Source organism: Tachypleus tridentatus, chromosome 6, assembly GCF_004210375.1.
Source record: "Tachypleus tridentatus isolate NWPU-2018 chromosome 6, ASM421037v1, whole genome shotgun sequence".
Classification (NCBI taxonomy): Eukaryota; Metazoa; Arthropoda; class Merostomata; order Xiphosura; family Limulidae; genus Tachypleus; species Tachypleus tridentatus.
Genome location: NC_134830.1, coordinates 3,682,835 through 3,707,538, shown reverse-complemented (window position 1 = coordinate 3,707,538; position 24,704 = coordinate 3,682,835). Strand labels below are relative to the sequence as shown.

The 24,704-nt window shown below is 32.6% G+C and overlaps 1 protein-coding gene across 2 annotated transcripts in view; it reads right to left on the bottom strand.

Moving 5' to 3' along the window:
- The window catches only part of LOC143251850 (WD repeat-containing protein 19-like), a 122,385-nt gene that overhangs the window by 46,585 nt on the left and 51,096 nt on the right, over positions 1 to 24,704 (bottom strand). For both annotated transcript variants that reach the window (XM_076503125.1, XM_076503126.1), the window contains 7 exons: positions 23,266 to 23,346; positions 16,685 to 16,751; positions 15,144 to 15,310; positions 13,773 to 13,810; positions 6,405 to 6,502; positions 6,035 to 6,096; positions 2,884 to 3,104 (listed from right to left, as the gene is read on the bottom strand). In XM_076503125.1, coding sequence (XP_076359240.1) covers positions 2,884 to 3,104; positions 6,035 to 6,096; positions 6,405 to 6,502; positions 13,773 to 13,810; positions 15,144 to 15,310; positions 16,685 to 16,751; positions 23,266 to 23,346 — 734 coding nt within the window. The remainder of the gene's footprint in view (positions 1 to 2,883; positions 3,105 to 6,034; positions 6,097 to 6,404; positions 6,503 to 13,772; positions 13,811 to 15,143; positions 15,311 to 16,684; positions 16,752 to 23,265; positions 23,347 to 24,704) is intronic.

The following is a 24,704-nucleotide window of genomic DNA, read 5'->3' as shown; positions in this document are numbered from 1 at the left end:
CATAATTCAAACAATGTCCTGTCACTATCATAATTCAAACAATGCCCTGTCGCTATCATAATTCAAACAATGTCCTGTCACTATCATAATTCAAACAATGTCCTGTCACTATCATAATTCAAACAATGCCCTGTCACTATCATAATTCAAACAATGCCCTGTCACTATCATAATTCAAACAATGTCCTGTAACTATCATAATTCAAACAATGTCCTGTAACTATCATAATTCAAACAATGTCCTGTCACTCTCATAATTCAAACAATGTCCTGTAACTATCATAATTCAAACAATGCCCTGTAACTATCATAATTCAAACAATGCCCTGTCACTATCATAATTCAAACAATGTCCTGTCACTATCATAATTCAAACAATGTCCTGTCGCTATCATAATTCAAACAATGCCCTGTCAGTATCATAATTCAAACAATGCCCTGTCACTATCATAATTCAAACAATGCCCTGTCACTATCATAATTCAAACAATGCCCTGTCACTATCATAATTCAAACAATGCCCTGTCACTATCATAATTCAAACAATGTCCTGTCACTATCATAATTCAAACAATGCCCTGTCCCTATCATAATTCAAACAATGCCCTGTCCCTATCATAATTCAAACAATGTCCTGTCACTATCATAATTCAAACAATGTCCTGTCACTATCATAATTCAAACAATGCCCTGTCACTATCATAATTCAAACAATGTCCTGTAACTATCATAATTCAAACAATGTCCTGTAACTATCATAATTCAAACAATGTCCTGTAACTACCATAATTCAAACAATGTCCTGTAACTATCATAATTCAAACAATGTCCTGTAACTATCATAATTCAAACAATGTCCTGTAACTACCATAATTCAAACAATGTCCTGTAACTATCATAATTCAAACAATGTCCTGTAACTACCATAATTCAAACAATGTCCTGTAACTATCATAATTCAAACAATGTCCTGTAACTACCATAATTCAAACAATGTCCTGTAACTATCATAATTCAAACAATGTCCTGTAACTACCATAATTCAAACAATGTCCTGTAACTATCATAATTCATCTTGCTTTCTAACTACTGCATAAAAGCCTTTAAAAAACTGCATAAAAGCCTTTAAAAATGTAGCCCAGTTTGTTAATCTAAACACAACAAGATTGAAGTCAAAACAGTCAATACTCTGTATAGAAAACAAAACAATATATAATTTTATAGAACAAAACTCTGGCTTGTTATTCACTTACCCATAGCAAGAGGGTTAACATGAAAGAACAATATTAACATAAATAAACAAAAAACAAACATTAAGTTTGTTCAAAATGATTAAACCACAGGTTTTCTGAAAGGTATGAAAGACCTACTGACACAAACTAGTAAGATAATTTAGAAGGCATATTAAGTAAAAAGTTGAACAAAGCTAAATTCATTATGTGTTATGTTGACAAATTCTCTGAATATCACAAACTATATTTTCAATTTTACCTTCAGTGAAAAGAAATTTACAATATCACAATTACATAGTTCGTTCACTGCATGATAAATAACATATTATTCACACCCCTAACTTAATTTAGGCTAGTGAAAAACCCAATGAATATCGGTTGCTTCTCGGATTTTTCTCAAGAGAAACAAATCCCTCACTGAATTCCAGAAAGTGAAACATCCATGTAACACAGACATATCTACTTTGTGTGTCATAACGATATAACACAATCAAGTAAGTTTTAACCTGATGTAAGAACAAACTCAACCATTGTAATTTGATTCATTTGTGTATGTAGTGAAACCATGTACACATTCAATGACAAAACTTACATTACAGTTGTCTTCTCTGTGATTTTTTCCATTGTTTTACATTTTTGAATCACTTTGATCAGAAAATATAATAATTTGTTTTAACTAATAACTTTTTAAATGTCTTTGTGCCTTTCATTTTTCCACAATTGTCAATCATCGACATCCCAAAACATCCAGAGGACCTCCAACAAAACAATGTTACAATGCAGCTAACCACATTCATTTGCATATCCAAATGAACTACTTTCTCTTCAGAATTTTCCGGTTATGATCGTGATTTATTGCTATGAAGTCATTCACAAAATCTTTCAAAGGGTAGAAGCACATGAAAATTTAAAATTCATATTTCTGTTTTTGTTTTTCAGAAACTAATATTCAGCCAAATGAGTATTTTGCATCTGTGAGAAACAAATTAGTGTAAATACACAAAACACACATCCTAAAAACCACAATGATTATTACTGGTAGACCTTTAACTGAGCAGTCAAAATAATTGTATTGTGAAAATTGTACTCTTCTGGATTATTAGTAAGTACAGGTTTTTACAATTAATTGAAAATCTAGTTGGTGATATATATGAATCACTCAGCCGGAGGCCTCTAGCTTCAGATACACTTCAAAGTTTTTCTTGTCAAAATATAAAATCTTATGTTGAATTTTGGTCCTATCATCATTGTCACACATTAAAAGACATCATTTCAAAATTCAAGTGTTACGTTAAAAGTATGATTTTGTTTCTAAACATTTCTTAGAATACACAGTTTACCTATTTACAGAGTTCTGACCTGGTAAATTTACATTGTTTTTACCTTTGTCTCCTTACAAAAACAATAATCAAGTCTGTTCATGTGCTTTTATATAGATGCAACTACACCAGAAGACTCATATAATTATGATGTAAGAGACTTTTGTCTGACCTTTAGAAAGTATTTGAATATTAGGTACAATTTAGTCTGTATCTTGTTTGTGATCATGTGTGATACATGGTGCTTAACACCTACAGAGTTAATATCTTTGTTTAAAAATAACTGATTTTTTCATAATTTCATATAAGAAAATAAAAAATTCCTGTCCTACGTGAACTCTAGTTGTTGGGCATATTCTCTGGAAATGAATGGAATCTGTTCAGGTGCTAACTTTCTAGCAAGATGCAAAGCTTGGTCCCAATGAAGAAGGTCACGTCTCATTTCAAGAGCAGTGGCAGGTTTGGTTGATTGTAAATACAAGTCCTGAGCTAGGTTAAAATCTCCCTTAAACATAGCAAGATGTCCTCCTATCAAGTTTCGATCTTCAATGTCCTTAAGAAAAGAAAAACACAAGAGAGTATGAGAAATTGTACTTAAACATCTAAATATCTATATCTATGTATCTGTGTCTAAATATCTATATCTATATATCTGTCTATATATCTATATCTATATATCTGTCTATATATCTATATCTATATACCTGTGTCTAAATATCTATATCAATATATCTCTATCTAAATATCTATGTCTATATACCTGTGTCTAAATATCTATATTATATACCTGTGTCTAAATATCTATATTATATACCTGTGTCTAAATATCTATATCTATATACCTGTATCTAAATATCTATGTCTATATATCTGTGTCTAAATATCTATGTCTATATATCTGTGTCTAAATATCTATACCTATATATCTGTGTCTAAATATCTATACCGATATATCTGTCTAAATATCTATATATCTATGTCTAAATATATATCTATCTCTAAATATCCATATCTATATACCTAAGTCTATATATCATATATATATATCTATCTCTAAATATATATCTATCTCTAAATATCCATATCTATATACCTAAGTCTATATATCAATATATATATCTATGTCTAAATATCTATATCTGCATACCTATATATCTCTGTCTATATATGAATATCTACATACCTGTGTCTAAGTATGAATATCTACATACCTGTGTATAAGTATGAATATCTACATATATCTGTCTAAATATCTATATATCTATGTCTAAATATATATCTATCTCTAAATATCCATATCTATATACCTAAGTCTATATATCAGTATATATATCTATGTCTAAATATCTATATCTGCATACCTATATATCTATATCTATTTATGAATATCTACATATCTGTGTCTAAATATGAATATCTACATATCTGTGTCTAAATATCTACATATCTGTGTCTAAATATCTATATATCTGTGTCTAAATATCTATATATCTGTGTCTAAATATCTATATATCTGTGTCTAAATATCTATATCTATATTTATATATCTATATCTATATATCTGTGTCTATATATCTATATCTATACCTATGTATCAGTGTCTAAATATCTATATCTATACAAGAAAGTGTCCCATTTTAAAGTTTTACCTTCAGAATCCTTTAAAAAAAATTAATTATAAAATAACATTTAAACACTTTAAGATATGTTACAAGTGTAAAGATGACAAGTAGTTAAGTAATGTCAACCATTAAGTGTAAAGATGACAAGTAGTTAAGTAATGTCAACCATTAAGTGTAAAGATGACAAACAGTTAAGTGATGTCAACCTTTAAGTGTAAAGATGACAAGTAGTTAAGTAATGTCAACCTTTAAGTGTAAAGATGACCAGTAGTTAAGTAATGTCAACCATTAAGTGTAAAGATGACAAGTAGTTAAGTAATGTCAACCTTTAAGTGTAAAGATGACAAGTAGTTAAGTAATGTCAACCTTTAAGTGTAAAGATGACAAGTAGTTAAGTAATGTCAACCTTTAAGTGTAAAGATGACCAGTAGTTAAGTAATGTCAACCTTTAAGTGTAAAGATGACAAGTAGTTAAGTAATGTCAACCTTTAAGTGTAAAGATGACAAGTAGTTAAGTAATGTCAACCTTTAAGTGTAAAGATGACCAGTAGTTAAGTAATGTCAACCATTAAGTGTAAAGATGACAAGTAGTTAAGTAATGTCAACCTTTAGGTGTAAGATGACAAGTAGTTAAGTAATGACAACCTTTAAGTGTAAGATGACAAGTAGTTAAGTGATGTCAACCTTTAAGTGTAAAGATGACAAGTAGTTAAGTAATGTCAACCTTTAAGTGTAAAGATGACCAGTAGTTAAGTAATGTCAACCATTAAGTGTAAAGATGACAAGTAGTTAAGTAATGTCAACCTTTAAGTGTAAAGATGACAAGTAGTTAAGTAATGTCAACCTTTAAGTGTAAAGATGACAAGTAGTTAAGTAATGTCAACCTTTAAGTGTAAAGATGACCAGTAGTTAAGTAATGTCAACCATTAAGTGTAAAGATGACAAGTAGTTAAGTAATGTCAACCTTTAGGTGTAAGATGACAAGTAGTTAAGTAATGACAACCTTTAAGTGTAAGATGACAAGTAGTTAAGTAATGTCAACCTTTAAGTGTAAAGATGACAAGTAGTTAAGTAATGTCAACCTTTAAGTGTAAAGATGACAAGTAGTTAAGTAATGTCAACCTTTAAGTGTAAAGATGACAAGTAGTTAAGTAATGTCAACCTTTAAGTGTAAAGATGACAAGTAGTTAAGTAATGTCAACCTTTAAGTGTAAAGATGACAAGTAGTTAAGTAATGTAAACCATTAAGTGTAAAGATGACAAGTAGTTAAGTAATGTCAACCTTTAAGTGTAAAGATGACAAGTAGTTAAGTAATGTAAACCTTTAAGTGTAAAGATGACAAGTAGTTAAGTAATGTCAATAATTTCTTAATATGTAGCATTTTTATGAGTCATCTTTGCACCTAATGGTTGACATTATTTAAAATTTAGTTGTAAAGATGACTCATAAAAATGCTGCACATTATTTGAAACATGTCCTCACTAATATTTTATTGAAATTATTATCAATTTTTGGCAGTAGAAGAGAACAGTCCATTTTTTTTGAGAGAACAGACGTGATGTTGTACAACAAAAACACACATGAGATCAGAATATTCTTTTGTGGTTTTATACTTTTTCAGTAAGAAGGTACAATAACGTTTGAAAACACATTTCAACTATTCATAGTACTGACAATGAGTGTTTTCATGTACATGTGAACTCACATTTCACAAGTTTATACACTGTACACAGTAATAAAATGTTTTACAATTCTTTTAAATAGAGAATTGAGAAGAACTTCAGCAACCCAAGGAAACGTTTAACCTGAAAATGTTTTGTTGAGTACTATATATGGAAAAGTACACAAATCTAGACTTACTTTTACACTCTGTAAGGACCACACCATGCCAACGTCCCCGATGTGACGATATACTCTCATAGCTAAGGAGGAAGTAATAGTGTATTTATTAAAGATTCATGGAATTTGATGTGTTCATATTTTACTGTTTCAATCAATGAAATGCAAACATTCCCAACACACCTTATAAAGACAGATAACACATTACAACTACTGTAAAACACAAACAGTGACTGGTTTCATATTCATTTATCTTTAAATTGTCAACCTTTATTATTATAATTTAAAATAGTATTTGGAATTTTTGATTTCTAAAAGAACAAACCTACTTACCTTCGTACATGAAATATTAATATATAGATAAATTTCATTGAGATAGGAGAAAACGTACCGAGTTCAAGCTCCAAGTTATACAGAGCAGAGTTGGCCAGAGAGAGCCAGTCTTCTTTTTTATTAACTATTTGACAAATTCCCCAGGATTCTCTGAATCTTAAAGAAATACACATCAAAAAAGTTAAGAACCATGCTATGTATTTAAACCTTATTCACTTCTGTTATGATACAATTTACAAATAAGATTCAGCATATAAATTTCTCTACTGTGGTTTTCACTCACTTTTTGTGTACAACTCTATAATGTTTTTCATATCAAATAACAATTCAGAAAAATAAACAAAAAGACAACAGCATTAAGATAATTTGAACTTTAATGAAAACTGGAAAAACAAATATAAATTCTGTTAACTCTAAACATAAATGCACGTACCGTTCAAAGAGTTTTTCCAACTAAACTGAAGAGATAAAATCCCTTTTTATCAGTTCTGGGAACGTTTTATGATTTACAAGAACATTGCAGTAACTACACATTATTAATCTACAACTAGTTCAGAAGCAGCTTTGTTCTGATTCTTATATTTGTTAAATGTTTTTGTGCTCTGACTACATGCAATGTTATCTAATATAAGCATTTTTGATAGTGTGTGGGTTTTTTTGTACAAAGGTTATCTGTTATGTCCTTCATAAGGAATAGAATCCCTGACTTTTGTGTTATAAAAAACTTTTGTTGGTAACAATTTAATTTTAAAGGTTGAGTTGCTTACATGAGCTTAACAGTAAACATTTGACTCCCAAAACTCTGATACCTTAAAAAAAAGTTTGACATTAACTGAATAAAGAAGAGTATATATTTCACAAGGTGCACCTAATACTTTCACACAACACAGGATGTTTCTACTGTATCAAGAATAGCATAAACCACAATGTGTACCTAATACTTTCACACAACACAGGATGTTTCTATTGTATCAAGAATAGTATAAACTACAATGTGTACCTAATACTTTCACACAACACAGGATGTTTCTACTGTATCAAGAATAGCATAAACCACGATGTGCACCTAATACTTTCACACAACACAGGATGTTTCTACTGTATCAAGAATAGCATAAACCACGATGTGCACCTAATACTTTCACACAGCACAGGATGTTTCTACTGTATCAAGAATAGCATAAACCACGATGTGCACCTAATACTTTCACACAACACAGGATGTTTCTACTGTATCAAATATAGCATAAACCACGATGTGCACCTAATACTTTCACACAACACAGGATGTTTCTACTGTATCAAATATAGCATAAACCACGATGTGCACCTAATACTTTCACACAACACAGGATGTTTCTACTGTATCAAGAATAGCATAAACCACATGTGTACCTAATACTTTCACACAACACAGGATGTTTCTACTGTATCAAATATAGCATAAACCACATGTGTACCTAACACTTTCACACAACACAGGATGTTTCTACTGTATCAAGAATAGCATAAACCACATGTGTACCTAATACTTCACACAACACAGGATGTATCTACTGTATCAAGAATAGCATAAACCACATGTGTACCTAATACTTTCACACAACACAGGATGTTTCTACTGTATCAAGAATAGCATAAACCACATGTGTACCTAATACTTTCACACAACACAGGATGTTTCTACTGTATCAAGAATAGCATAAACCACATGTGTACCTAATACTTTCACACAACACAGGATGTTTCTACTGTATCAAATATAGCATAAACCACATGTGTACCTAATATTTTCACACAACACAGGATGTTTCTACTGTATCAAGAATAGCATAAACCACATGTGTACCTAATACTTTCACACAACACAGGATGTTTCTACTGTATCAAGAATAGCATAAACCACATGTGTACCTAATACTTTCACACAACACAGGATGTTTCTACTGTATCAAGAATAGCATAAACCACATGTGTACCTAATACTTTCACACAACACAGGATGTTTCTACTGTATCAAGAATAGCATAAACCACATGTGTACCTAATACTTTCACACAACACAGGATGTTTCTACTGTATCAAGATTAGCATAAACCACATGTGTACCTAATACTTTCACACAACACAGGATGTTTCTACTGTATCAAGAATAGCATAAACCACGATGTGCACCTAATACTTTCACACAGCACAGGATGTTTCTACTGTATCAAGAATAGCATAAACCACGATGTGCACCTAATACTTTCACACAACACAGGATGTTTCTACTGTATCAAGAATTGCATAAACCACGATGTGCACCTAATACTTTCACACAACACAGGATGTTTCTACTGTATCAAATATAGCATAAACCACAATGTGCACCTAATACTTTCACACAACACATGATGTTTCTACTGTATCAAATATAGCATAAGCCACGATGTGCACCTAATACTTTCACACAACACAGGATGTTTCTACTGTATCAAGAATAGCATAAACCACATGTGTACCTAATACTTTCACACAACACAGGATGTTTCTACTGTATCAAATATAGCATAAACCACATGTGTACCTAATACTTTCACACAACACAGGATGTTTCTACTGTATCAAGAATAGCATAAACCACATGTGTACCTAATACTTTCACACAACACAGGATGTTTCTACTGTACCAAATATAGCATAAACCACATGTGTACCTAATATTTTCACACAACACAGGATGTTTCTACTGTATCAAGAATAGCATAAACCACATGTGTACCTAATACTTTCACACAACACAGGATGTTTCTACTGTACCAAATATAGCATAAACCACATGTGTACCTAATACTTTCACACAACACAGGATGTTTCTACTGTATCAAATATAGCATAAACCACATGTGTACCTAATACTTTCACACAACACAGGATGTTTCTACTGTATCAAGAATATCATAAACCACATGTGTATCTAATACCTTCACACAACACAGGATGTTTCTACTGTACCAAATATAGCATAAACCACATGTGTACCTAATACTTTCACACAACACAGAATGTTTCTACTGTATCAAGAATAGCATAAACCACATGTGTACCTAATACTTTCACACAACACAGGATGTTTCTACTGTATCAAGAATAGCATAAACCACATGTGTACCTAATACTTTCACACAACACAGGATGTTTCTACTGTACCAAATATAGCATAAACCACATGTGCACCTAATACTTTCACACAACACAGGATGTTTCTACTGTATCAAGAATAGCATAAACCACATGTGTACCTAATACTTTCACACAACACAGGATGTTTCTACTGTATCAAGATTAGCATAAACCACATGTGTACCTAATACTTTCACACAACACAGGATGTTTCTACTGTATCAAGATTAGCATAAACCACATGTGTGCCTAATACTTTCACACAACATAGGATGTTTCTGTGTGTGTGTATATATCAGAACGACTGGTATGGATATTAACACTTTTACTGATAAGGAAAGAACAACATTTTGACCTTCCTAGGTTATCTTCAGGTTAAGAAAGAATTTGAATATGACTGTTGATGGACATGTGTCTTAGAGGTAGGAGTATAAAGAGATACGTGATTGTAGGTGGCGTTAGGTTATTAATTAGTATAGGTATAAAGGTGTTCCTTTATATTGGTTTAATTTTGATTTTAGTTGTTATATAAGTAGGGCTTCTTTGATTTTGCATTTGTTTATATTTGTTTCCATACTTAATATTTGGGTGATTTCTATGGTTTTGTTGTGTTTATTTGATCTGCAGTGTTCAAAACTGTGTGAAGGTGTTTACTGTGTTCTTTGAATCTAGTTTCCATTTTTCTGCTTGTTCCTCTAATATAAAAGTCGTGGCAGTTGTTGCATTGTATTTTATAAATTATGTTCGTGTTGTGTTTGTCAGTGTAGTTTTTACATAGTATGGAGAGGTGCCAACTATTTCAAATGACTGAGCGTAATGATTGCAGACAGAGCCCTTTATCATTTGCAGCTACTAGGCCTGACCAATGTCTCTGAGCTGTTTATTATTATTATTATTTATTACTGCTATAGATTGCTCATTTATGACTGTGCTTTGTGTATTTAATAAATAAATGTAAAAAAATTATTTTGAAATTATGTCTTTTATTTAGTTCAGAGTAATAAACATACTGGTAAAACAACAATGAACATGCACAAACGGTAAGCAGAAAAAGCCTTTGTGTAAGGACTAGTTTATATCATGTTTATAACACCTATTGTAATAGTTTTGCAGCTGTTGCAGCCTTTGCTTTCATGAGAATGTCTCTGGATGGTTGGGAGTTACAACAACATTGTCCATTTGACTGCATACACATCTTGTGTGTTATAATACTGCTCAAAACTGAGATGCTCAAGTTTGGTCTGAACTTGCTTTTGTTTTTAGTGACTAAACTAAATATCCTTTCACTGTCAGCATTAGAATGGAAGATTGTAAGAATTCCAAGCATAACCCTACACAGAAAGTCATACTTCTGGTTACCATTTCCATCCTTAACTGTAGACAGCTGAACCCAAAACTTGTCAACATTCAACCAAAGGACAGTTTCTGAGAAAGTATCAATTTGGTAGTTCAGATATTGCCCTTCCAACTTGTCAATAGTGTCGTGCTCACGTGTATTGACAAGGACATGATACCTGTCTGTGAAGAACTGTAGAGAAGAGAAATCAGAAGTCCATCATTTAGAGGGAAATGTTTCATCATGTAATTTGTAGCTGCAATATAGTATTTATTGACACTGGTGTAGAAGCTGACCAGGTCCAGGTCCTTTTCATATTTAACAATGTATTCCTTGGCAGCATTTCCAATAGAAACTGTCTCATCAGATTTGTGTAAGGATTCATTGTTGTAGTCAAGTTCAGTGATGTTGCCTTCAAGATATTCTGGCTTGATGTATCTGACAAGTATATTTTTAACTTGTGTAATCAGAGTTCTATGCATAATGTGTATGCAAGGTTCTTCGCTTTGCAATATCAAATTGGTTTGCTCAAATAGAGGAATTGCAGACTGAAGTAAAAGACAAAATAACAAGTTCATTTTGTTGTCCAAGAAAACTGTTAACTTATCTAACTTGCTCTGCACATAACTTTTATTGGTTACTTCCTTGCTAGCTTTCGTTTTCTTCTCTTTTTTCATTGATTGTCTCTTCTTTAGTTCAAGGTCAGACTGCCTAAACATATATTGAGTTATATCAAATGTTTCTTTGTCTGCTTTTGGAGACTGTTGTCTTGTGTCACTCTGTGGCTGATAGGGTGTCTTGACTGTGTCCCTGTGTACCTGAGAGGATGTCTTGACTGTATCCCTGTATGGCTGGGAGGGTGTCTTAACTGTGTCCCTGTGTGGCTGAGAGGATATATTGACTGTTAAAGTCTTGCTGCCTGACTGAGCTGCACGTTTACATCCTTTTGAATCTAGTTTTACCTTTTCACAGTGAAAATACTTCTTTAATGGCTTCCACATGTCCAATATTCTGTTGAGGCACACCCCAAGTGATAGCCATCTTGTGTTAACAAGTTGTTGAATTTTTCTTGTTTCTTTGTCATACAATTATTGAACCTCTTTGTAATGCTGTTTTCTGTTAGCACTTTTGTCTAGAAAATAGTAGATATCTATCAATATATCAGAAACTGGGCAGGGCAGTTCTCTGGAAGCTTTCTGGACAGCAATATTCATGAGGTTACAGGTACAGCCCATGAAGTAAATGCTAGGCTGTCGTCTTGAGATGTGTTCCGTCACACCTTTACCTATACCAGACATAACTGAGGCACTGTCTGAAGAAAAACTAAGACAGTTTTCCAATGGAATTTTCCTCTTTGTCAGTTCGTGGTCCAGAAGCTTGAAAATATTCTCTCCCATTGAAGCTTCTTTCCATTCCACCATTGTCAAAAGAGAACAAACAATTTTTCCAAGCAAAGGGTTAAGATATCGTACAACCACTGGATACAGTTTTGAGTCATCCATGCCTGTGGATCCCTCTGTGGCTAAACTGTAAACACTGTTAGTAAGTATGCTTGAAATAATTTTGTCATCTTCACAACCCAACATTTGTACAATGGTTGTAGTTTTCGTTCTAGCACAGCTGAATTTTTTCGCTATATCAGAGTCTGGGAACATTTTTCTCAATAGATGTCCTGCATGATCAGCTACAGCTAGAGATAAATTATGAGCAGTGACGAATTGCATGAACATCACTTCTGCATTTATGGTTTCATATTCTCAATTCTTACTCATAAATGTCGTTATATGCATCGTTTTTGCCTTTACCTCACTCAGCCTTTTGTTGGTGAGATGCTGATTTTGTATATCTGGAACAATCGTTTATCCTGCCATGTGCCACAGAAAAATCGAAGTGACAAACTGTACAAAACATATGACTGTCACTGACTTTTGGTGCAATAACCAGATATTTTGCACTATACTCTTTCCTAAATTTTTGATTCACAGTTAGTCCTTTTAGATTTGCCGGAAACAAGACAATTTGGTGAATGAAGCCTCTTTTTTCCATCTTGTGAACGATGGCATTGGTGTTTCTATGCTGCTTAGAAAACGAGAAATACCCATCTTCGAGAGTGCTGATTGGCTGACAAGCACTGATGACGTAACTATGGATTACCTCACGTACCCAGTATGAAGCACCGCACTTAAACTATTCATAGATGTTGGATATACAAATATTTTTTATTATTTAAAACACAAATATGAATATTGCAAGTAGCCATATGGACTATGTTTTTTATTCATTATCAAAATTTACTTGTATCTCATTAGAAATTTTCTTTTCACCCCTTTCAAGCCCTGGGGGAACAATTTATCACTTTATTGTGTAGGTCTATATAATATATAATAATTTGGGAGTTGCAACAAGTCATAATATTTGTATGTATGAGCAAATAGTCGTAATGTATACACCAAAATCATAATGATTACGCTCAAATCGTAATGGTTGGCACCTCTGTGTATGGACTTCAGTTTTGTATCTGGTGTCTGAATAAATTTAGTGTTCACTGGTATGTTGTGTTTTGTTTTTTTCCAAATGTTGGTTATTTTTTCACATATGTCGGGAATATATGGTATGCATGTGTTTATACTCTTGCCCCTAAGACATGTGTCTACCAACTGCCACTTGAAAACTCTCTCTTAACATGAAGATGACCTAGGAAAGTCGAAACATACTTATCAATAAAAGTGCTAATACCCATACCAGCCATTCTGAGATGTATTTTTATTTCAAGTGGGTTTCTCATCACCAAGTAAACAAAATGTTTCTACTGATTCAAGGAGAGTACAAATCACAATGTGTACCAAATACTTTCATATAACATAGGATCACAGGATGTTTACACTGAAAGACCATATAAAAAATAATAAAACCTAAGTAGCTTACCTCCGTAGCTTTAAAGTCTTTTGTAAAGTTTCTTTAAGCTATTGAAGTAAAAAATACACACATCTGAATAGAGAAGACATTTAAAGAACATTAACTATTTGTAGTTTCATGACAGTATGATTTAAACTGAATGTATATTTTGACTAAATAAATACAGTGAATACATTACCATATTTAAAATGATCTTATAGTTACATCTTTCAAGAGAAAGGCTTAACATAGATTAATTACTTCTGGTACATAATGTTTTAACATAATATCAGTTAGTTTCTTATTACTACTGAAGATTTCCATCATCTATGGTTAAATTTCAGAGATACATTACCCTCAGAATATACTAAAAACTGGCCTCATTGCTCTAAGCTAATTTAAAACAAAGCAGACACAAACAAATGTTACTTAAGAATCCTGTGAAAGTCTAAGGCCTAAGAAAACATGCATCAGTAGCATAAAAACCATCATTTACTAAACAAAATTGATTTCTCACATCAGGTTAGAAGAATGTGACCCTCACAGAACTTATCATTTTTATAATCCTTGTTACTCAAATCACATTAATTTTCATGTAACATGTCCACCACAATCATTTAACTCACTCATTTCTGCTAGCGAGTGCTAGAGACTCTAACATATTAAACAACAAAAGGGCCACAACTACATGTGGGCATATACATAAACAGTTCCTTAGAGCTGTACACAGTTTGAAGTTGACTGATCTGAGGTATCTACAGTGGGTTGTTTTGATTACCATTATATATACAAAATGGCAAGGTTGAGCAGACATTACAATATGAGAGTATTTTACTGGAATCTGATCATGAGGAGAACAATGTGTAGTGAGCTAAGTGAGTCTGAATCTGATAGTGAAAGAAGTCTGATATGTAAATATTCAAACTCATTGTTGATCCAGACACTGACACTAGAATACCAGCATCAGTTGATTAATAGCAGACTGTTCATGATACATGTGTTAGTCCAACTGATGTTTCTTTACCATGTAGCCTTCCATAGTTGTAGACTTGTCATTCAAATAGAAATTTTAAAACTTTTTGTTACAGATGATGTGAGTATGATGGTAATTACAAAAAATCGGCCTGCAAGTCGGTTCCTGAAACTGAGCTATCTAATGTCTAAAACCAGAACATATTGGTAGTCTGAGGAAGCTGAGAAAAGAGATAATTCATTGTCAATCTTTTCATCATAAAAGAGCCATTGACAGAAGATTACTGTCCAAATACCACGTAATTGTTGTGAACTGTTGCTAAAGTTGAGGCACTCTAGCAGTAATAAAGGTGTTAAAACATCAGGATGAATATTATGACTTCTATGACGTAACTCCTCAAGTAACTAAACAAAAACAGATGTTATTACCTCTACTGACGTATAGTCTTTGATCTTTTCATCCAGTTGATGGGTAGCTAATCTGAATGACGTAATCTTACCACTCTGTGTTTGACATGTCACTTCACCATTGTAGAGAAGAAGGGGGAACTGACCTGGAGGTAGTTTAGTTTTCCCTACAAGTTCCACCTGAGGACCTGCATGTGTAAATGCACAATTTATTAATACATAATTAAATCTGTTAACATACAGTGCTTCAAAAAGAAATTACAAGGCACTGATGCAAAGGTTATAGTGATTATAACATATTGCAACATTCTTTAGTGAAATCAAATCTAAAATAAATAGTAAAGCACAATGCCATGTGATATAACATGTTAAACCCACATTTTACAGAACACAAGTTTCTAGATAAAAATGTTTTCACTCTTTCATGTCCTCAACAGTCAAACTGTTTCTTATGACAAAATTACACCCAACAGTCAAACTGTTTCCCATGACAGAATTACACCCAACAGTAAAACTGTTTCTCATGACAGAGTTACACCCAACAGTCAAACTGTTTCTCATGACAGAATTACACCCAACAGTACAACTGTTTCTCATGACAGAATTACACCCAACAGTACAACTGTTTCTCATGACAGAATTACACCCAACAGTACAACTGTTTCTCATGACAGAATTACACCCAACAGTACAACTGTTTCTCATGACAGAATTACACCCAACAGTACAACTGTTTCTCATGACAGAATTACACCCAACAGTACAACTGTTTCTCATGACAGAATTACACCCAACAGTACAACTGTTTCTCATGACAGAATTACACCCAACAGTACAACTGTTTCTCATGACAGAATTACACCCAACAGTACAACTGTTTCTCATGACAGAATTACACCCAACAGTACAACTGTTTCTCATGTCAGAATTACACCCAACAGTACAACTGTTTCTCATGACAGAGTTACACTCAACAAACTGTTTCTCATGACAGAGTTACACCTAACAGTCAAACTGTTTCTCATGACAGAATTACACCCAACAGTACAACTGTTTCTCATGACAGAATTACACCCAATAGTACAACTGTTTCTCATGACAGAATTACACCCAACAGTCAAACTGTTTCTCATGACAGAATTACACCCAACAGTCAAACTGTTTCTCATGACAGAATTACACCCAATAGTCAAACTGTTTCTCATGACAGAATTATACCCAACAGTCAAACTGTTTCTCATGACAGAATTACACCCAACTTCCAACTGTTTCTCATGAAAGAATTACACCCAACTTCCAACTGTTTCTCATGACAGAATTACATCCAACTTCAAACTGTTTCTCATGACAGAATTACACCCAACTTCCAACTGTTTCTCATGACAGAATTACACCCAACTTCCAACTGTTTCTCATGACAGAATCACACCCAACTTCAAACTGCTTTATTGAACAAGATGTTAGAAAGACATTTGGATTAAATTGACTTTCAGCAGTGTCAAAGGTCACAAAATAAAATAAAATGAATTAAGAAAAGTTGCTCTTTATCATACATAACTTACCTTCTATTGTTTCTCTTGCATAAACAAAAGTAAAAATCTGGTTGTCATCATAAGCCACAAAACATCCCTGAAAGAAAAATCATAAATAATGTTCACAAAACAAAAAGGTTACACAACAAAAATTATAAAGACAACAAAATCTCACCCTTTCTTTATAATATCCTCAAAAAGAACTAAATATGGCACCAGGAAAAACAGAACATACATGATATAAGTTTGGTGATTGATTTCCAAATTTTATTACTTAAACAGGCTTCATACAACTTTGGTGATTCATTTCCAAATTTTTTATGAACAATTTTATTACTCAAACAGGGTTCACACAACTTTGGTGACTCATTTCCAAATTTTAATACTTAAACAGGGTTCATACAACTTTGGTGATTCATTTCCAAATTTTATTACTTAAACAGGCTTCATACAACTTTGGTGATTCATTTCCAAATTTTATTACTTAAACAGGCTTCATACAACTTTGGTGATTCAGATTTCCAAATTTTATTACTTAAACAGGCTTCATACAACTTTGGTGATTCATTTCCAAATTTTATTACTTAAACAGGCTTCATACAACTTTGGTGATTCATTTCCAAATTTTATTACTTAAACAGGGTTCATACAACTTTGGTGATTCAGATTTCCAAATTTTATTACTTAAACAGGGTTAATAAAACTTTGGTGATTCAGATTTTCAAACCTTTTCATAGTTCTCAAAACTGATTTTCAAAATATAACATGAAATAAGTCATATAATCAACATCAAATGTTTATTTTGTACATGTTAGGTAAAATTATAAACATGCAAATGTTTAATTCTAAACACATTTGCTGATTTCCAGAAACTATTTGATTTTGTCAAATGAACTATATTACCTTGTTTTTCAACATTGCCAGCACGAAAATCAGCAGACTCAATTATAGACACTATTAACTTTTTAAGGTATTTGAAATTTAGCCTTTGGTTTTGCAATATCCACAAGGTTCAGTTTGGATTTTAAGATATTTGATATTTAGCCTTTGGTTTTGCAATATCCACAAGGTTAAGTTTGGATTTTAAGATATTTGATATTTAACCTTTGGTTTTGTAATATCCACAAGGTTAAGTTTGGATTTTAAGATATTTGAAATTTAGCCTTTGATTTTGCAATATCCATAAGGTTAAGTTTGGATTTTAAGATATTTGATATTTAACCTTTGGTTTTGTAATATCCACAAGGTTAAGTTTGGATTTTAAGATATTTGAAATTTAGCCTTTGATTTTGTAATATCCACAAGGTTAAGTTTGGATTTTAAGATATTTGATATTTAGCCTTTGGTTTTGCAATATCCACAAGGTTAAGTTTGGATATTAAGATATTTGATATTAAATCTTTGGTTTTGTAATATCCACAAGGTTAAGTTTGGATTTTAAGATATTTGAAATTTAGCCTTTGATTTTGCAATATCCACAAGGTTAAGTTTGGATTTTAAGATATTTGATATTTAGCCTTTGGTTTTGCAATATCCACAAGGTTAAGTTTGGATTTTAAGATATTTGAAATTTAGCCTTTGATTTTGCAATATCCACAAGGTTAAGTTTGGATTTTAAGATATTTGATATTTAGCCTTTGGTTTTGCAATATCCACAAGGTTAAGTTTGGATTTTAAGATATTTGAAATTTAGCCTTTGATTTTGCAATATCCACAAGGTTAAGTTTGGATTTAAAAATATTTGATATTTAGCCTTTGGTTTTGCAATATCCACAAGGTTAAGTTTGGATTTTAAGATATTTGAAATTTAGCCTTTGATTTTGCAATATCCACAAGGTTAAGTTTGGATTTTAAGATATTTGATATTTAGCCTTTGGGTTTGCAATATCCACAAGGTTAAGTTTGGATTTTAAGATATTTGAAATTTAGCCTATGATTTTTCAATATCCACAAGGTTAAGTTTGGATTTTAAGATATTTGAAATTTAGCCTTTGATTTTGCAATATCCACAACGTTAAGTTTGGATTTTAAGATATTTGATATTTAGCCTTTGGTTTTGCAATATCCACAAGGTTAAGTTTACTTTTCAGTGTCTTTTCATTCAATTTAGCTGTCCCCTTCTATTGTTCAAATGTTGGTTACATTTCTATCTATCATTCTGAGTGGCCGTGAGCAGTTCCTTCAACAAAGGAACTTCCAGAATGCCTCTAGCTGACTGAACGTGACTGAAAAAGGGAACATCTTCTATGTTTTTAAGTATTAACATTTCAACATAATAAAAAGTATCAAAATGAGTTTGACAACATGCTCTGAGCACTCGCATTCTGTCTTTTGGTACAAAAAGCAGTTAAGCCTATCAGTTTTGAAGTCAAAATCCATGAAGGTGCAGGAATGTGGCTTTATAAACTCAGATAAGTTGTATTACTGCTTTGAAACATTTCAAACTGAAAAGAGTGCACATCAGACTGGAAACAAGCCATAACCATCATGTTTGTAAATGAAGAAACAGCCAACACTACGAGTCAATGAGTATTTCAATATGCACTTCACTAACAATTTCTCAGTTAAACAGATCAAAACAGACAAACACTCATTGGGAAACACAATATTGGAATTGCCTTGTCTACGGCAATCTATACTTCCATATTTTCTATTGTACAATAAACAATACCGAAATGCTTAGCTGATTTCTGATTTGATATTTTTATTAACACTTTTCTATAATTTAAATATAGTTTCAGCTTAGGATAGCACATCATGTTTTATATCCCTTCTAAGCTTTCTGGTCATAGACTCAAGATCACAACTGACTAAAGGCAGAACAGGATGGTCAGTCTAATATTGTGTCAGAAATGGAAAGAGATCTTCAGATATTGAAACATAAAATGATAACTTTACCACAGACAGGATAATCCATGTTACAGATTTCACAGTATTAAATACTTCATATTTTGGTATTGTATAGACAAGATATCCTATGTTACAGATTTCACAGTATTAAATACTTCATGTTTTGGTATTGTATAGACAGGATAACCCATGTTACAGATTTCACAGTATTAAATACTTCATGTTTTGGTATTGTATAGACAGGATAACCCATGTTGCAGATTTCACAGTATTAAATACTTCATGTTTTCATATTGTATAGACAGGATATCCTATGCTACAGATTTCACAGTATTAAATACTTCATGTTTTCGTATTGTATAGAAAGGATATCCTATGTTACGAATTTCACAGTATTAAATACTTGATGTTTTGGTATTGTATAAGAGTTTGATCTGGCTTAAATGGTTTTGCTGGCTGATTGGAAATTTGGAACAATTTCAATTGTCCTTTGTGCAACACATGCATTCTCTACCCATCACAGTCTTCTACTCTGGCTAGAGAATCTTTTAAAAGGTTGAACACTGATCTAAATATTGCTTTAAAGTCTGAATCAGACCCATTAAAGCCAGTACGAAGGGCCCCATAAACTTGTAAAAATAATAAAACCCAATATTGATTAACGATTACTTCAAATTTTAAGTTTTTAATCCTGGAACATCCATTTCTATTTGTAAAAGATAGCTAACATTATGTTCTTTCATCAGTTGTAAGAAATGGATTAACAATTACCAGCTTGTGAGAGGATGAGAAACGGATTAACAATTATCAGCTTGTGAGTGGATGAAAAATGGATTAACAATTATCAGCTTGCGAGTGGACAAAAAATGGATTAACAATTATCAGCTTAAAAAATGACTTGCGAGTGGACAAAAATGTATTAACAATTATCAACTTGCGAGTGGACGAAAAATGTATTAACAATTATCAACTTGCGAGTGGACGAGAAACGGATTAACAATTATCACTTTGTGAGTGGATAAGACACAGAATAACAATTATCTGCATGTGAGTGGATAAGACAGATTAACAATTATCTGCTTGTGAGTGGATGAGAAATGGATTAACAAATATCTGCTTGTGAGTGTATGAGAAATGGATTAACAATTATCTGCTTGTGAGTGAATGAGAAACAGATTAACAATTATCACCTTGTGTGTGGATAAGAAACAGATTAACAATTATCACCTTGTGTGTGTATGAAAAATGGATTAACAATTATTACCATGTGTGTGAATGACAAACATATTAACAATTATCTGCTTGTGAGTGGATGAGAAATGGATTAACAATTATCAGCTTGTGAGGGGATGAGAAACAGATTAACAATTATCTGCTTGTGAGTGTATGAGAAATGGATTAACAATTATCTGCTTGTGAGTGTATGAGAAATGGATTAACAATTATCAGCTTGTGAGTGTATGAGAAACAAATTAACAATTATCTGCTTGTGAGTAAATGAGAAATGGATTAACATTATCAAATTGTGAGTGTATGAGAAATGGATTAACAATTATCTGCTTGTGAGTGAATGAGAAACAGATTAACAATTATTATCATGTGTTTGAATGACAAACAGATTAACAATTATCAGCTTGTGAGTGTATGAGAAACAGATTAACAATTATCTGCTTGTGAGTGTATGAGAAATGGATTGACAATTATCACCTTGTGTGTGTATGAGAAATGGATTAACAATTGTCAGCTTGTCAGTGAATGAAAAATGGATTAACAATTGTCAGCTTGTCAGTGAATGAAAAATGGATTAACAATTATTACCATGTGTGTGAATGACAAACATATTAACAATTATCTGCTTGTGAGTGGATGAGAAATGGATTAACAATTATCAGCTTGTGAGTGGATGAGAAACAGATTAACAATTATCACTTTGTGAGTGGATGAGAAACAGATTAACAATTATCTGCTTGTGAGTGTATGAGAAATGGATTAACAATTATCTGCTTGTGAGTAAATGAGAAATGGATTAACAATTATCTGCTTGTGAGTGAATGAGAAACAGATTAACAATTATCTGCTTGTGAGTGAATGAGAAACAGATTAACAATTATCACCTTATGTGTGAATGAGGAACAGATTAACAATTATCACCTTGTGTGTGTGAATGACAATCAGGTTAACAATTATCTGCTCGTGAGTGGATGAGAAATGGATTAACAAATATTTGCTTGTGAGTGTATGAGAAATGGATTAACAATTATCACCTTGTGTGTGGATAAGAAACAGATTAACAATTATCACCTTGTGTGTGAATAAGAAACAGATTAACAATTATTATCATGTGTGTGAATGACAAACAGATTAACAATTATCAGCTTGTGAGTGTACGAGAAATGGATTAACAATTATCAGCTTGTGAGTGGATGAGAAACAGATTAACAATTATCTGCTTTTGAGTGTATGAGAAATGGATTAACAATTATCTGCTTGTGAGTGAATGAGAAACAGATTGACAATTATCACCTTGTGTGCGAGTGAGAAACAGATTAACAATTATTATCATGTGTTTGAATGACAAACAGATTAACAATTATCTGCTTGTGAGTGGATGAGAAATGGATTAACAATTATTACCATGTGTGTGAATGAGAAACAGATTAATTATTACCATGTGTTATGTTTTATAAAGTCTGTATCCTTGTTTTATAAAGTTAGTTTGTATCTTTGTTTTATAAAGTTAGTTTGTATCTTTGTTTTATGAAGTCTGTATCCTTGTTTTATGAGGTTTGTATATTTGTTTTATAAAGTTAGTTTGTATCTTTGTTTTATGAAGTCTGTATCCTTTTTTTATGAGGTTTGTATATTTGTCTTCTAAAGTCTGTATATATATTTTATAAAGTCTGTATATCTGTTTTATTAAACATGTATATATGTTTCATAAAGTCTGTATATTTGTTCTATAAATGTCTGTATATATATGTTTCATAAAGTCTGTACATTTGTTCTATAAATGTCTATATTTATTTTGTAAAGTCTTATACTTTCCAAGCTTTTGATAGAATTTAACTGATAATACTAAAATTTGAATTTTAATCTATAATTTCATACCACACTTATTGACATAAATTCATAAAATAGGAGTTCAAAAAATTTGGAATGTGAGTCAACAAATGTTATGACATGGCCTTTGACCTATATAAATAGAGTTAAAGGTGAAAATGCAATAAAGATTTTGATATATAGTATCTAAATGTTTTATACATTACTCTGTGTTACTAAAAATGATAGAATGTTATTGCAACTGATAAGGTTGATGATCTAACAGTTTTCAATATTCTGTGTTGGATATAATAAAAATCAACTCATAAACACAACAAAATAATTAATTAACTGATTAATTACATGTGCTTATTCTGATTTCTATTTCTAGTTGACAGTCTTGTGATAACCACATTACAAGTTAAGATAATTACTTTTGAATAGCAAAGACTTGCTTGCACACATATTTGTGTGTATTTAAATTAATACAGATAGATTGAAATAAGTTTATATGAAGACAGCAATGGAAAACATTAACTAAACCATACATGCATGTTCTGGCAAAAATAAATGTTTACCTTCTTATCTTAGTGATATAAGTAAAACACTATAAACATTTGTGACAATAACAAGAACAATTAGGTAAATATTATGACTGATTCATACACATACCAAGTGATTATTTAAAGTCTGTATTTAAATTAATAGCATTCTCAACTCACTTTGTCCAGTGGCCAGAAATCCCATAGAATACCCTTAACTGATGTAGGAAACCCAACTATCTGTGCTGTGTGGTCATTAACCTGTCAAGTAAAATATGGCAATACATAATAATAAAGTATAAAAATGTGAAATAATTCACCTCATGAAGTTTTAAAATGCTAACATTTTATAATTGATAAAGAACTAGCACCAGAGTACACACACACATAAATAAAATAAAACTGTGTTTATGAAACTGTACCATTCCTTATTTTATAAAGTTATACCTTAACCTTCAACTTTGTAAACCAATGAATACAGAGTGAGTGAAACTCACACAAAACTAAATGTAGGTTTAGTACATGGTTGATCAAATCTAAATATGCACTTCAAAAAAAGAAATGCAAAAGGCAAAATTTGAGACATATTGTTAACAAGTTTATTCCGGGTAGTTCTGTATGACGTGTGAAACTTTGCACATTCACTGCTGAACATCCAAAGTCTGCAAAGGCAAAGTCCACGTTCACTAGGTGAAGTTTAACGTCACTCAACGTCAATAATGAGTATGCCCCCCGTGAGCATCAATAACTGTTTGGCATCTCCTGCCCATGGAAGCGATGAGTTGATGAATCACATCCTGTGAAATGGCTGTCCATTCAGCCTGCAAAGCTGCTGCAAGCTAAGGTAGAGTCTGCGGTTGAGGTTGTCGCAGATGTCGGTCCAACTCGTCCCAAAGATGTTCGATGGGGTTTAAATCTGGTGATCTGGAAGGCCAGGGAAGAACGTTGATGTTGTGGTGTCTCAAGAAGACAGTGGTGAGTCGGGCTGTGTGAGGACAGGCGTTGTCATTTTGAAAAACGTCATTGACGTTCACTATGATGAGTTGCACATGGGGCCTAAGAATCTCATCGACGTATCGTTGAGCCGTAAGATTCCCTCGAATGTGCAAAAGGTCTGTTCTGGCATTGTAGGCGATGGCAGCCCACATCATGGTGCTGCCACCACCAAATCTGTCAACATCCTGCACACAGTTTGCTGCAAAACGTTCACCTCGGCGACAGTAAACACGGGTCATTCCATCCTGCCTACGAAGCATAAAACGTGATTCATCGCTGAACCAAACATGCCTCCATCGTTGATGAAGCCATACCCGATGTGCCCAAGTCCACTGCAGCCATGCTTGAAGATGTTGCTGGGTGAGGATGACGCCTCTGACTGGATGTCGAGGTCGGATTCCTGCATCTCGTAGACGGTTGCGTACGATCTGATCGGAAATCCTAAGCAGCCCTGGTATGGTTGAGGCAGTAGACGTCACAGTGGTGGTCCTATCCCGAAGGGGACGTAACTGGATGTTGCGATCTTGTGCGAGCGTGGTAGCCCGAGGTCTGCCAGATCGTGGACGGTCATGAGTTGATCCATGCTGTTGGTGATGATTCCATAGCCTTGTGATGGTGCTTGG